The 14,006-nt window shown below is 52.7% G+C and overlaps 7 protein-coding genes and 1 non-coding gene across 8 annotated transcripts; 3 read left to right on the top strand and 5 right to left on the bottom strand.

Annotated features, from left to right (window-relative positions):
• Positions 1–175: 175 nt before the first annotated feature.
• On the top strand, positions 176–2,014 carry SCP_0111860 (hypothetical protein; the record flags this gene model as incomplete). The annotated part of the gene is made up of 7 exons (XM_027753414.1): positions 176–239; positions 311–367; positions 432–461; positions 530–598; positions 647–1,357; positions 1,428–1,883; positions 1,950–2,014. The coding sequence occupies 7 exons, from the start codon at positions 176–178 to the stop codon at positions 2,012–2,014; spliced, it is 1,452 nt and encodes a 483-aa protein (XP_027609215.1).
• Positions 2,015–2,564: 550 nt separating this feature from the next.
• On the bottom strand, positions 2,565–3,909 carry SCP_0111870 (hypothetical protein; the record flags this gene model as incomplete). The annotated part of the gene is made up of 2 exons (XM_027753415.1): positions 2,565–3,509; positions 3,571–3,909. The coding sequence occupies 2 exons, from the start codon at positions 3,907–3,909 to the stop codon at positions 2,565–2,567; spliced, it is 1,284 nt and encodes a 427-aa protein (XP_027609216.1).
• Positions 3,910–4,971: 1,062 nt separating this feature from the next.
• On the top strand, positions 4,972–5,082 carry SCP_r0111880 (the record flags this gene model as incomplete). The annotated part of the gene is made up of 1 exon (XR_003546563.1): positions 4,972–5,082. It is a non-coding gene; the product is annotated as a 5S ribosomal RNA (ribosomal RNA).
• A 332-nt stretch (positions 5,083–5,414) lies between these two features.
• Positions 5,415–6,098, bottom strand: SCP_0111890 (DNA-directed RNA polymerases I, II, and III subunit RPABC3; the record flags this gene model as incomplete). The annotated part of the gene is made up of 4 exons (XM_027753416.1): positions 5,415–5,523; positions 5,583–5,617; positions 5,710–5,945; positions 6,014–6,098. The coding sequence occupies 4 exons, from the start codon at positions 6,096–6,098 to the stop codon at positions 5,415–5,417; spliced, it is 465 nt and encodes a 154-aa protein (XP_027609217.1).
• A 300-nt stretch (positions 6,099–6,398) lies between these two features.
• Positions 6,399–8,092, bottom strand: SCP_0111900 (Probable tubulin--tyrosine ligase; the record flags this gene model as incomplete). Its single annotated transcript, XM_027753417.1, has 4 exons — positions 6,399–6,725; positions 6,776–7,273; positions 7,328–7,420; positions 7,490–8,092. 4 exons carry the CDS (start codon positions 8,090–8,092, stop codon positions 6,399–6,401), a joined length of 1,521 nt encoding a protein of 506 aa, XP_027609218.1.
• A 237-nt stretch (positions 8,093–8,329) lies between these two features.
• Positions 8,330–9,515, top strand: SCP_0111910 (Maintenance of mitochondrial morphology protein; the record flags this gene model as incomplete). The annotated part of the gene is made up of 6 exons (XM_027753418.1): positions 8,330–8,605; positions 8,663–8,779; positions 8,838–8,927; positions 8,984–9,121; positions 9,176–9,340; positions 9,396–9,515. The coding sequence occupies 6 exons, from the start codon at positions 8,330–8,332 to the stop codon at positions 9,513–9,515; spliced, it is 906 nt and encodes a 301-aa protein (XP_027609219.1).
• Positions 9,516–9,863: 348 nt separating this feature from the next.
• Positions 9,864–11,525, bottom strand: SCP_0111920 (hypothetical protein; the record flags this gene model as incomplete). Its single annotated transcript, XM_027753419.1, has 9 exons — positions 9,864–10,160; positions 10,224–10,515; positions 10,576–10,592; positions 10,660–10,795; positions 10,916–10,922; positions 10,979–11,072; positions 11,126–11,194; positions 11,242–11,394; positions 11,460–11,525. 9 exons carry the CDS (start codon positions 11,523–11,525, stop codon positions 9,864–9,866), a joined length of 1,131 nt encoding a protein of 376 aa, XP_027609220.1.
• A 460-nt stretch (positions 11,526–11,985) lies between these two features.
• Positions 11,986–13,725, bottom strand: SCP_0111930 (hypothetical protein; the record flags this gene model as incomplete). The annotated part of the gene is made up of 9 exons (XM_027753420.1): positions 11,986–12,276; positions 12,335–12,620; positions 12,671–12,687; positions 12,752–12,880; positions 12,934–13,023; positions 13,077–13,166; positions 13,238–13,306; positions 13,363–13,521; positions 13,576–13,725. The coding sequence occupies 9 exons, from the start codon at positions 13,723–13,725 to the stop codon at positions 11,986–11,988; spliced, it is 1,281 nt and encodes a 426-aa protein (XP_027609221.1).
• Positions 13,726–14,006: the final 281 nt, after the last annotated feature.

The raw sequence follows: 14,006 nt of genomic DNA on the forward strand, positions 1-14,006 counted from the left end.
GTATGTACCGTACTTATGTATCGATAGTTTCGGGAATTTGCGCTGCGAACTGCTCGTCAAGCGCCCGACGAGGTCACTTCCATAAATATTGAGCCGATATATACACGCCCCTAATTAGTTCACCTTCATACCAACTGTTACCGAATCCCCTCGTCGCGGACATACTGACGTGTCGATGGTTGATCTCAACAACTTGCGGTCCCAAACGCCGTCGCGATCGTCATCTAGAAGAGTGCAAGGTGCTCAACGCATCCCACAGCTATTTCGCCCGTGAAGTGATATTGACCATCGACACCATCGTGGTCCCTAGCGTCCCGCATAACCAGCAGCGAGCCTCCCGCGGGTCCTAAGCGGTCAGGTTTACTTGGTTTGTGGGTGCGCTTTTTCTTTGTGCTCCGTGCTTATTAGCGTATATATACCTCCGGGTGCAGATTCTGTTGATCTGTCGTCTCTGAAGCGAAGTGAATATGCTACAAATTCTTCGTTTTTCAGCAAAGCCTGATGTGCTCTATCTTGTATTCATCTTTAGAACGTCCCGCGTCTCAAAAGGCTGAGCACGTCGCGCCGACTAGTACGCGGACCCTGCGCGCTCGCTCCTGTGTGTATCTATGTCTTATGCGCGTTCTTAACTTCACGCTCCACTTAGCGCAACATAAACCGTCCGAAACGTCCAAGCGAAGTGGGTCAGCAACTGCGAATACCAGTACTGCAACACCTGCGAAAGGAGCCTCGTCGTCAGCCAACAAGCCTAAGCGCAAGCGAGCACGAACAGCTTCCCCCTCACTGCTCCCCGCCAAGGAGGTCCCGCAAAAGCCCACGCGTAAATCCACAGGTACCGCTCCTGCACGCCCCAAAGATCATACGACCAACACCGGCCTTCTGACTCCGGCATGGTCGGCAGAATTTCAGAGCTCTGCAACAACCAACCTCTCGCAAGGCGAGAAGAATGTGAAGGGTTTGCGTGCGCCGTTGGCATCCTTACCCAGCAAAAGTATTGATAAGGGTAAGGGTAAGGGTAAAGCAAGGGAAGTTGAAAACCAAGCCGGCCCTTCCGCTGACGAGGACAACGATATCCACGGCAGCCAACGCACCGAGCAGACTGCATCCGCCCGGGGTACGAAACGTCGCAAGATCTCCTCGCCTGCGATATCTCTTCCTGGGTCTCCATCGCAAGCATGCAGCTCGCCGGAAATTGATGCAGAAGACGCGGATTCTGACCTCTCCTTCCACATGCTGGACATACCAGAGGTGGCTGCACTTCCATGGCTGCCCCAGGAGCCGTCCTCGCCTGTGCGTGCCTCGGGGGGTCCCGAGGCGAGCCTGTACGTGCCCCCAGGAGTGTTGCACCTCATCGAGAGTAAGTACCTTTCCATCTACCGCGGGCACAGGCCGAATACACTGACTGATCCTTCCCGCCCGCGCCGCAGACATGAAGCACGCGCTGGCGATGGAGACCACCGCGCGACACAACGCCGAAGCGCGCTACGCCGAGGAGGTGCGGCGGCGGCTCGACGCGGAGTGCGCGGCGGCGGAGCTCGCGGAGGAGAACCGGCTGCTCGAGCGCGAGGCGAAGGCGTGGTCGAGCGCTGCGGCGGAGACGTTTGCGGACGCATTCGCGCAGGCGTTTGCAACGAGCGTGAGCCCCGCGCGCACGGGCGATGCTGACGCCGCGACGGCGGCACAGCACGCTCTGCGCGATATTGAACAAGCCATCGCGTTGGCATTCCCGCTGAATGCTGAGAGCCTCGTCGCGGCGCTGGTGCCTGCGCTGACTTTGACAGAAGGTAAGGGGAAGGGGAAGGTGAGGGACGTGGAGAGAGATACTAGGGAGCTGAGCCCGAGCGTGACTGAAGAGCCAGCCGCTACCCTCGAACGGCCCACCCGTAAGTTGACATGGCTTTTGAATGAGATTGTGCATGCTGAGCGTTTTGTTACTCCTCGTTTATAAGTGTCACGGGCATCACCCAGGCAAATGCCTTCAGCATCTGTGCCGAGTCGGTCAGGCGGGAGCTGACCTCGGTATCGCGCTCGTCCAGCGGCGGCTTTCCCTATCACAACTGGAAACACACTAAATATTTGCCTTTGCAGCCCGCGAACTCGCGATGCCAGTGCAACTCTGTTGCGTTCACTTAGCGAATGAGCCTGTCACACTGCGTTCGCACCCCTTGGGAAAGCAAGGAGTGGAACACAGCGCGACACCAATATTATTTCCACAGCTAGTTTGTCTTTGCAGGGGCTGCCCGAAGGCTACATGCAGTACACAACGAGTAACTGATTGCAGAACAGGACGATCATGAGTAAAAAAATACGTAGGAGAACCGGTAACGGATACACAATTACGCATGTATTAGATGGATATGGTCCAGGGTATTAATACACCGTCCTGGTCGCTTTGGATATAGCACACTTGGTTTGGTTAGGATATAATGCGACTTGGTCTTCATTGGATAGCCTCGCACGGACGTCGAAAGGGTGAGTGTCGAATACGGAAGCTCAGCGCTCCTGCTGCCAGTCGATGAATATTCCAGTATCTTTATCCTGGGCTCTGAGGCTGCTGGAGAAGCTCAATGCCACAACTCGCCGACATCAGAAGGCTCCCCGCTCGACGAGCCCTCGGCCTGTCGCAGCGCCTCGTAGTCGTTCACGCCCCCAGCGCCGTTCGCCATGGCTAAGATGAGGGCATCGACGGCCTTCTCAGAGGCGGACGATGGCACATGTACTGATTGAGGATCGAGAAAATCGACAGTCCGGTTGGCATACGGGTGATGTGAGGGATCGTGAGGACTGGATAATGACAAGGGGAGCGAGATGAGGGAGGAGTTCGCCGAGTTGGTGTATGTATGCGACAGTTCTGGCGTGGAAGAAAACCCGAACGGCTGGTCTGTCGGGAAGAGCTCCTCGTCGTCAGAGGAGCACACCGAGATGCCAGAAAAGACGTCAATTGGAGAGGAATAGCCCTCGCTGCCGACCGTCGGGGAGAAAGGTGGCAGAATGTCAGGCATGTCGACCTCCATCATGCCGAGAGAATATGCCCTCTTTTTGTGTGATGGACTTCGAGTGTGGAGGTACATGTCTGGCGCGGCGGACACGATTTCGACCTCCTCGTCCTCGACATCCGGAGTTACTGGAGCATAATAGCTCCATCGGGCGTCCCGCCGCCGCGGCAAACCATTATAATGATCTGGGATGGCGGTAGGTATGCGTCGGGAGTGCTCCCAATCGCGCATACGCCGCACAAGGCCCTCCCCGCTGTCCGCAACGCTGCGGTGTAGTTCCCCAAACGCGTCCGATCGCAACCTATGCAAGTCATTGGACGGTCTGCGCTCTCCGCCTCTGCGAATCACAGATTCCGTGCGATGCAGGCCGTGATGCGCGGTACGGCGGCCCTTCTTCTGCCGGTGGGGGTACAGCTGGAAGGCAGCGGATGTGCTCGCCAGATCCGAGGCAGGAGTGTGCGCGGTACCACTGCGTTCCATGCGCGAACCTGATGGCAAGGCGCATTGCTCGTCCTGGACGTCCCAATGCGGCTGTCATCGGGTTGTGAGCGGATGGAGGGTGAGGGGAACTCACGGCGGTGTCTCTCCGCGCTCGTTTACCTCTGAGCCGTTGGTCCATGCCCCGGTTTTCTGGGAGCTCGTCAGAGGGCAAATCATGGAGCGAGGGACTGCGCCGATGGCTGGGTCGTGCCCTCTTAGTCGCGGTCCTCCACTCGGAGTCGTCTGTATACTGAATTCCGCGGATGGGTGAGGAGGCGGACTGAGACCTGAGACGGGGGAGCTGGCGGCGGACAGGAGACGACATGCAGAGGGTGGGGAACGATTGGGAGGACGGCTTGCAACGGGTCCGGGGCAGGGACCGTTTGTATAGGTGAGCGGCGGAGCGTTGGTTTACATAGTCCCCGTGCGGCATTTTCCGTGTGCAGCTGCCTTCCACTCACTCACCACAGCGCCGGTCCCATGTTTCCCCCTCGTCCCTATCGCCCATCCCACAATCTTTGCCAGATAACTACCAAACGACCACTACACACCGGCCGCGACGCAATTCAGCCGGACTTGACTCGGACTTGACTCGGACGACAACCACATCCTGGTTACTGAACGGTCCCGAACAATCTCCTACTTATCTCCCCCGTGTGTGATGCTCGCAGAGGTGCTACTGTTCTGACTGAGTCTGAGACTCAGACGTATTGTTGCATGCGGTATGCTCGTTCTTGATGATCTCTAGCTTCTTCCCAATTCTCAGGTGCTTCTTCGACTCGACTGGATTCTCTCATTCTCTCCATTGATTTATCCATGTCCGCTCCTCCGCCGGGACCGACCCGACTGTACGGGGTCACACAAGTAAGTACCACCCTGCAAGTCGTCCTTCAGCGCTGTGACATGACACTCTGCGGATATGCGGTCTATGTCGGAGCGCGTATCGGTGATCTCACGTATTCTGTACTTCTGCAGGGGGAAGCGTATCATATTCCTGCGGAATCATTGTTCAGCCAGGTAGTGGCAATTGTGCAAAAGCGGACCCGCAGGATCTTGTCGGGACCGACCATGGCAGTATCGTGGCGTTTTCTCTATCTCGTTCTCGATCACCATGGACTCCATCGGCTTGTTGGGCGGTCTCCGTGATGCTGCTCAATCTCAGTCTTCGATCGCAACAAAAATGACAACAAATTATCTATTCCCTTTTCATTCCCATTCCGTTAACATCTCGATTGAGGCAACTGAAGATGATGGACCCAGGCAACGACCTTGCGAGCTGAGTGCCTGCCTGCCTTCCTGAGCCGCGAGAGGATTTTTCTGACTCGCCAGTGTACGCAGCTAGTTGAGTGAGATGGATTCCGGTCTATGACGCGCTTACTGCAACGCAGGCTCGGATTATATGCGTTACGAGACTTATGTATGTACTCGAAGTTCGATGTGTCCACTTTCAAGTCTCCATCCAGTTATAACTATCCTATAGCGGCTAAGGATATCCACGGCCATAGGACTTCGAAAGCACCGCATCCCGTCTGATCTGCGCAGTTAACTGAAGTGCCGCCCAGTTAGTACCACGGTGGGGGACCACGCGGGAATCCTGGGTGCTGTGGTTTTTCTTTAGTAACCTCTGGATGCAGCTTCGCGGCATGTCTGATGTCGCATTCGTCCTGTTGACAGGTTTTTTATCCTGCCGACCTGTAAACACGCTTATGAAGACAGTCACCCTGAATCAGATCTAGAGTATATTATTTTGACTTCCGACTCGCAGCACCAGGCATATTTCGCAACTGGGGTCCTCATTGCACGGAGCTTCGTGCGTCACATTCACACCGCACAGTCGAGCAAGGTGTATGCAGGAGACTTGCTTCACGGTACGAGCGGATAGATGACAAACAATGCGCTGTAATGTTTGCCCAGTTGCACCCGAAATGATACAACCCATCACTTCCTCAATAGTATATACACAGGGTCCCCGAGCACGATACCCGTCATATGTCGAAAGGAGCCCGTCAGCGACATGAGGAGCCCACCAAACGACGCATACGCCGTTCTACATAGTCAGCATATCAGACCGCCAGTCAGCTAAAGCCGGGGTGCTGAAGTACTCACACAATCTCCGCCGCGCCGCCGTCGAACCTATATACCTTTTCATAGCATGAGCCAGCACAAATCACAGCAAAAGTGACGAGGACGCGCCCACTTTGCGCAGGCGCGCACGACGCGAAAGGAGACTCACCTTGCCGTACATCACATACTCGTAGTCCTCTTCGAGTCCACGGCGTCCCTTCCCGTCTGGCCTCCACACGTCGTTGTCCTTGTCATCATCCCCACCCGCAGTTGGTGGCCCCCGCGCGAGGGACGACGCAAGTGCGAGTGCGAAGGACTGATCCTGCTGTAGCGGGTAGAGTTCGACATTGTAGTCTAACGTGAGGTCCATGTCGTAGTTTTTTGAGTGTGCGTATAGGCGAGAGACTAGATATGCAGTGCAAAAAATAGACGGATCAGTAGGGAGGCCAGGGCTTCGCATGCAATTGGTGGACCTCGGTCGAATTTTTTGCCTTCCTTGTCGATGTCGCTAATCGTGAAGATGTCGTCGAAGATGACGTTGGAGCTGTTGGAGGCCATTGCGATAGTAAAGTACGTGGGCAGTCCCCTATTCGCAGAGTGCGAGACGATAGAATGGAAATGGAACAGTACGGAATGTCAGTGACCGTGGTTGGAGGTCAAATGAATAAGCGCCGGACGCGAGCGTGATCGTGTGTTGCGCCGCGGCGTTACACTGCGGCCAGTGGCTTCAACAGACTGGCAGCAAGTCTGAGCGTTCAACGTTCAACGTTGAACATCTGAACTACCAGAGATATGCTCCAATATCTTCAAACTCCTAGTCTAGATCGCTGCATACAAACGCAACATCTCCGCGACTAATTACCAACTCCCGGCTCCTCTAACCTGCACCTCCAAACACTTCCTCAACGCTTCCCTCGTGTCCCCGACCTGCCAAGTTGAAATGTCATGCTCCTCACCTTCCTTACACTGTACTGGTGTAAAAAATGGAGCGACACAGACCTTGCCTATCGCGCGGAAGAGGTCCTCCAAGATCCAGGTGAGGCGCGGTCCGGTGAGTTCAATAGCGGGCTCTGAGTTGACTTCGAGAATGTGCACCTGATATTTGCGTGTGCTTGGTGATGAGAATGGTGCAGTATGCGTGACGAGGAAGTCGACCCCGTAGAGCTCGAAGGCATTTGGAAGAGGCTTCGATTTAAAAGTCAATACCAGCCGTCGCATCGGGACGCTGTATATACCTGGAAATGAACGCTCATTTCTAAAGCGGCCTTGAATGTCTCTGCAAGGACATCGGAGATTTGTGCCTTTATGTCCTCGATATCTTCCTGCGCGAGGACTGGCGATAAGTGGCGTGCTTCTGCCGTTCGGCGCGCTTCTTTGACTTGTGCTTGACTGAGAGAGCGAACGTGATCTACTTCGAGGACTTCACCCATAGCCCGTGGAGGCCGAGGCTGGTGCCTCGGCGGTGCAGGTTGTTTATGTTCCTGTGGAGATGGTGATGCCGAGAGAATATGACACCCCACAAGTTCATCCAGCAGTCTGACCCCGGCCTCACCTCGCTCACCCTGCAAGGACGTATTCGTCAGATGTGCCGCAAGGTCTCCATTGACGGCATCTTCATCGTTGACTGCAGAGGTAGGCGCAGCATACCGCACGGCGGAGAACAGAGAGAGTATTCGGGTATACATGTACACTGTTAGGGCACCAGAGGCGACGCAGTATACGCGTAGGTGGAACTGTTCCATCGGCTATGAGCTAATTCATGGTGCTGGAAAGGACGCTGAGCTGACTTTGTGTCCGTGGAGGTCCTTGAGACGCGGTTTGGGCCTTCCGTCTAGAGGGACCTCCAATGGATCCACGAGAATACTGTTGGAGAGATATTCCTGACAGTGAATGTCAGGGTCTTGGCGGGTAGGAACCACGGTTCTTGTGACTCGGACGGAAGAGCTCACTTGAATAACAAAATGGCGAAGCTGAGAGGTAACGACGTTCGTATCGAGCCCTGGGCGTTCCTCCTCGTCAGAGTCTTCGTCGAATCCTTCAAATATTCTTTGTAGCTGCTCCTTGCTGTGGAAAAGCCTGATTCCCATCGCGCGATCCGCCATGCCAGGTTTCAGGATCCACCATCGGTTAGACCGTTTGTCCAGTTCCTGTCCGAGATCGTACAAATCATCGCTCCACATCTCATCCAGCTCGTCAGCATAGCTGATTTCCAGCTCCCATGTTTGCGGCGACGCGTAACTCAGGAGTGACTCCGGATGCTTTACGAGATAATTGTGTATGCACCGAGAGAGAAAGTGTTTGCGGATGAGCGCCTTGCGTATGATATAGGATGAGGATAGAACTCTGGAATCAGCGCCGTATGAATGCGTCAGGTCATGGTCAATCAAGTCGTAGGTAGACCACTGGAGTAGGTTTCTCGGAGATGAAACGTAGTCTTCCGGGAGAGATGTGACGGTTGATGGAGGAGGATCAAGAGAAAGTAAGGATTTCCGGACGAGAAAATCCGTGAGCGGTGCAGCCGGCCAGGAGACCAGCGCAGTAAAGTCCTGCATAACTATCGGTGATTTTCGCCTTGTCCACTTTCCGTTAGAAATTGATTTTCTTGCAATTGGAAACCTCAGCAAAGGAACCTTAACCCTAGATTCGGTACTGATTCACATGTCCGCATGCGGAAGGGCTCATATTTGAGCGACCGCGCACACGACGCGGCCGTCGGCGAGGGAACGTCTCCCGAGATCGGTTTCTTACCGACCACCTACTGCTACTTCGCTTTGTTATGCATCTACACGATGGGGAACGCGTATATCTTCAGTTTGCAGCCGACCTTCACGCAGGGTCTTATCCTCGGGCAATTCTCCGTCTTCTTCCTACTTGTTCTCATCCTCAAATACCTCTTCTTTGATACCGTCTCGGAGCACAGCAACAAGGTGTCGTCGTACCTGCCAAAGGTTGAGCGTGATGACGAGGATGACGAGTTCAACGCCAACTTGGAGCAACTGAAACTGAAGACGGAAGGTCAGTCGGTTCCGGAGAGTGCAGACTGGCTCAATGTTTTGCTGCAGCAAGTATGTCGATTACATACTGTTTCTATTTTCTCGTTGTGTTGAGGACCTTTTTCTTAGGTAGCGGAAGTATACCGCATGAAACTGCGCGATAATAAGCCAGGACCAGAAGGAGACGAGGTCGCCCGCAAACGAGTGGAAAAATATGCAAATCAAATCCGCCCTCCGGGCTTCCTGGTTCGTACGGTATGCTTTTCCGTAATGACATCCGTTAATCCCATACCGCTGTTCCTAGGATCCAATCAAGGTGCACTCCGTAGATTTAGGCGTCGTTGCGCCTCAGCTTTCTCGTGCACGTCGAAAGCACTATAATCCACCCGACTCGGTGAACCTATATGTTATCTTAGGAGTGATAATAACATGTGCTGAACGTCGCTGCAGGCGATTGAATTCGACATGACATATGTCGATACCCTCTCCGTCTCGCTTTCCACCTCTGTACTATTTAATTACCCGTTCCCGGCCTTCGCACGCCTCCCCGTATCCCTCACCGTCTCCCTGTCCCTGTTTTCTTCCTCCGTATGTCTATAATCACGTTACCGCATCTTGGTGCACTTATCTTTTATCATGCAGGTTCTTCTCACCCCGCCACAGCCCCAGTCTCCACACCCCACCATCACATTCACCCTTCCGACTCCACAAACTGAGTTCACACTCGAACTGCGCACCACATCCCTCATGGGCAGTCGCGCAAAACTGGCTGATGTACCAAAATTGCACGAACTCATCACACATCAGGTACGCTCAGCCCTCTTCTCCGGCATGCGTTTTTGGCTCACGTTTAGCATTGCAGATACGACGAGTGCTTGAGGAGAAAGGCACATGGAAAGTCGTCCTCCCAGGACTGGCTACAGTGAAGGAGGTGAAGGAAGACGTCCTCAGGGAACAGATGTTGGAGGAAGCACTCAGCTAATGCAAGTTTCAGGACGCCTGTGCCAGGCATTTGTCTTTGTCGGGCTATGTTTATTCAACGCTTCTTTCTGACGATGCCTAATCCAGGTTATTCACGACATGTACGCTAATGATGTTGTAATTTCCATATATCTATATACCATAAATTCTTTCAAGTCCGCGGGTTTATAACGAACTCTATGCATGACAGCTATCACGAGAGATAGCGAGGAGCGACAACAGAAACATCGCAATGCCATACGGAACATCTCGTCGAACCCCTGGTGGATAATATGGGTGACAACTGCCTGCGGACAACCTTTCTCAGGAATTCTGCAGCACCGCCTAACCCAGCAGCAACAGCGCTAGATCACGACGCCTTCGATCTCTTGTGAGAACGACCATCGTTGTCTTCATCGTGGCGGCGTTTCGAGGTGACGCTCGCGGCGGGGCCAGTGGATCCTTCTTTGGGAACAGGAATAATCGTCTTCCCAGCCATCTCCGCTTGCAGGACAATATCCAACTTCCGGTTGTAGCCAACGTAACGGAAGCCGATGCACGCTATCGTCAATATGCCTTCCGCGTACATGTTCTGAATCATCTTGCTTATTACCGGGGGTACCAGCTCTGATGAGGGCGTCGTGCGTTGCTCGACGCGCTCGATGAACTACGAATCGAAATATTTCATCAAAAAAAGAAGCCTCGTTCGCAGGTTCATGTTCACACTTACCTTGGGGCCATTGACGATTTTGCGGATCTCGTGGGCAGGCAAGGTGGCGGAGCCTATACATTCGAAGGTGCCATAGTAATACCAGACATCCTGCTGCCTGTAGAAAAGGTCCCGCTGCTGGGATGGTAGTTCTTTTAACCTTTCCACGAAACCAGACTTCTCCCAAGTGGCGATACCCGACTGTGCCATGGGGTTGATGAAATACAACGGAGTCAGAAGAACACAATGGCCAAAGCTAGCTTGGGGCCAGACAAGGTCGTTGTAACTGCCCCGTATGACATCGCCTGGCATACTGAAGAGGAGTTGGTTGGCAAGTGGTTGGTGTGTGTCGGGGCTCGCATGAAGAGCTTACCATAAGCCTCTTGCTGCCTAAATGACTCGAATCAGCCAGGTTTCTGGGCGAGGCCTGTGACTAAAACTCAAGATATACACTGACCTTTGACAAACAGAAGCTCCTGCCCGATGTCATGGGCTTCAGAGATTTTAATGGGGGCTGGCGCGCATCCGTTTGGGACATATTCAGAAAATGGAAATGCTTCAAACAGAGTCTTCGCCTTGGACGCAGCGGACGCCTGAAAGATCATCAGTCTCTGTCTTGAGATAAGTCAGTATTCCTACTTCTGAAATCGCCGCCCGTTCCAAGGCCGCGTCTCGTTTGACTACAGCGTCATCAAGGCGGTTTTGGAAATCACTGACGGACTGGTAAGGAAGAATTAACATATCCAGTCGACCACGGGTGATCTGATACTGCTTACGTCCTTCAATTCTTCTTTGAACTGTTTGGCCTTTTTGTTTGTACTTGCCCTTGAGCGCAGCAAGTTTATCCTCCAGACGTCCTGTGATTTGAGCCTACAAGTGGAGATAGGTAAGTTCCTCAATGTGGAGAAAAGGAATCGTCCCACATATTCTTCGTCCTTCCGCGCCCCGTCTTCAAGAGAGGCGGATAATTGCTGGCAAACTTCATCGTATGACTAGGTTCATGAATGAGTGCAATTACAGTAGATATGCCAGTACTCACAGAAGCGTTGGACAAGTGTGACTTGCCATCTTGACCCTCCAGTGCGGCTTCCAAACGGAGACGCAAATCAGCGAGTTCGTGCTTCAGCTGGTCATTCTCCCTCTTGAGCGCAATATTATGATCTACATCAGACAACGTGCTGGAAGTGCTGTCCTATATGCACTTTATATTTGAGTTCCAGTGTTATAAGACATCCACTTGAGATGATGTAGTCGTACCCCGCCTTTCAGTTCTCGTAGCTCTTGTCGGACGAGTTTGAGCTCATTTCCCAGAAGTTTCACCATTTCCTGAGCCAGTTCCGCATCACTGCAGACTGACTCCATGACAATATTAATCGTCGCAGACAACGGTGAAATGGATCATGTACTATAAGCGCTCAATATTCCGACTCGATCAAAGTTGAATCCGACCCTTGCCGATCGGCGGTACGACGCGTCCCGGTGTCCCGGGGCAGTCACATCTCATCCGGAAGTGTCGCAAGCAGACGTGCAGCAATAACCGGCTTCGATCCCGTAGGCAGACTACAATATAACCCTTGTTGAGTGGGGGAGGATGGGTTATAAATGGAAGAAAGAATAATCAGCCAACATTTATGGTCCGTTTGAGGCCAACCAGGGATGATATGGCATAGACATTGCCCAGTGCGCGACCCTCCTGCAGTGGAGTCCTGGACTCGCGACGACTCGGAAATGCGGCTCTCGGTGCATAGTAGAATTCCGCGGTAACAGGCCAACAAAGTGAGAACTAAGCATCCGTATTACGTCTTTGTTTCTTGCAAGAGTGTCCACCTTCTCCATCAATGCTGCGCTTTGCCGAGATAGCACCTGTCGAATCTGTAAGAACAGAATCGACCTTTCCAACCCTTGCTTGCGCTTGTAAGGCTTGGTTCAATGGGTGATTGAAGCCTACGTAACGATATCCGAAACACGCCACCGAAAGTATGCCTTCGGTATACATATCCTGCATCATCTTGATGATGAACGGCGGAACAAGTTCTGGTGAGAAGATGGTGCGCTTCTCGATACTACCCATGTACTAAGGTATGGGCATTATTACCGGTTTCTGAAGATACAGTTTGGTTATCTGAACTCACCTTCGCGCCAAGTTTGCGGACATCATTTGCTGATACCTCTGCCGAGCCGACACATTCGAATGTACCATAGTAATACCAAACTTGGCCCGTCATGTAGAAAAGGTCGCGCTTCTGGGATGCAGGTTCGATCATCTTGGCACACCAGGTGGACCTCAGCCAAGTACCACTGTCTGTGTCCGATCCATAAACAAAGTGATGCGTAGGAACGAAAGCCAGACAGTGCCCGAAGCCATCCTTCGACCACAGTAGCTCATTGTGACTGAATTTGACAAAACCACCGGGGACACTAATGAACTGCTTGAATGTATGGATCTCAAGATTCAGCGTGGAGCATACCACAAGTCAATGAGTTCCTATGCCAGCCAGCATCAAAGATGTTAGAGGAAAATGTTTACTTGTAACAGTGATCTGGCTCACATTCCGCAGGTATAAGTGCTTTCCCGATGATAGTCGTCTCATTGCTTTGATGGATGGTTGGGGTATGTCTGCCTGGGACATGTTCAGGAACTCAACTGCATTAAAAGCAGGTTTCGTGAAAGTGAAGGCCTGGTGAACAGTGAGTATGAACAGTGGGTAGTATAGCATGAAGTGATATGTACTCGTTGCGCTTCTGCGGCTACTGCACGTTCCAAAGCTGCCTGTCGATTGGCCGCAGCTTCGTCAAGCATTTCCCTCATGTTATTCAGAGACTGTTTGAAGATGTATCGGATGTCCTCTCATCCACGGACATGGACGGATTTACCTGCTGATTTTGGTTGTTTAGCTCCGTGATCCTTTGGTACTTCTCCCGAGCGGTGATTATCTTCTCCTCTAAGTGCTGAATAAATTCTGCCTGACGATCGTCACTATATATCAGTGGAGCAAGTGACATATAACATAACGCTCAAGGACTGGATGACATACATGATCTACATCTGCTTGTGCTCTATCCTCAAGGGTTTCCGACAGCTGAGCGCATACTTCATCGTATGGCTGTACCCCAAAATCAGCAGAGTATCATGCGCAGACGATGCAGATATCTACTGAACTGAGGGATTGGATAGATGCGAATTCTCATCTTGAGTTTCAAGAGCAGCCTCCAAGCGCAGCCGCATGTCAAGGACATCGCACTTTAGTTGCTCATTCTGCCTTCTCAGTAGTCGTTGCTCTGCCACGCTTTGCTCAGAGGAGGCCCTCGTTCTGTTATCCTGTCGGGTTAGGCATAAGCACACAATGACGGTAACAGCAACACTGGTCTTCACCTTTGCTTTCAGTTCTCGAAGTTGTTGGCGAGAAAATTTCAGCTCGTTACTTAGCAGTCTCACCAGTTCTTGGGCAAGCACTGGGTCGTCACATAGTACCTCCATGACCTCCACCTCCGAGACAACAGGACGCAACGCGTCTCCGTGCATTCCTTTTCTGTGACCGCGCCTCTTACGTACACACCAAGTGCTCATCCGGAACGACCATGGCAGATGCTGCTGGACCTTCTACACCCTCTCGTAAACGGTCGCGCTGGGACACAGATGACGAGCATACACAGGAGGCCACACAGCATCAACAGCCCGCGTCAAAACGACGCTCGAAAACGAAGTCGGTAGCCGAAGGCACACCAGAACGCGACCAGTCCAGTGTCCGAGTACAGTGGACACGTCCTTCGTACAGCATATATGTCCCTCCGAGAACACATCAT

This window comes from Sparassis crispa (assembly GCF_003851025.1).
Source record: "Sparassis crispa DNA, contig_000000F, whole genome shotgun sequence".
NCBI lineage: Eukaryota > Fungi > Basidiomycota > Agaricomycetes > Polyporales > Sparassidaceae > Sparassis > Sparassis crispa.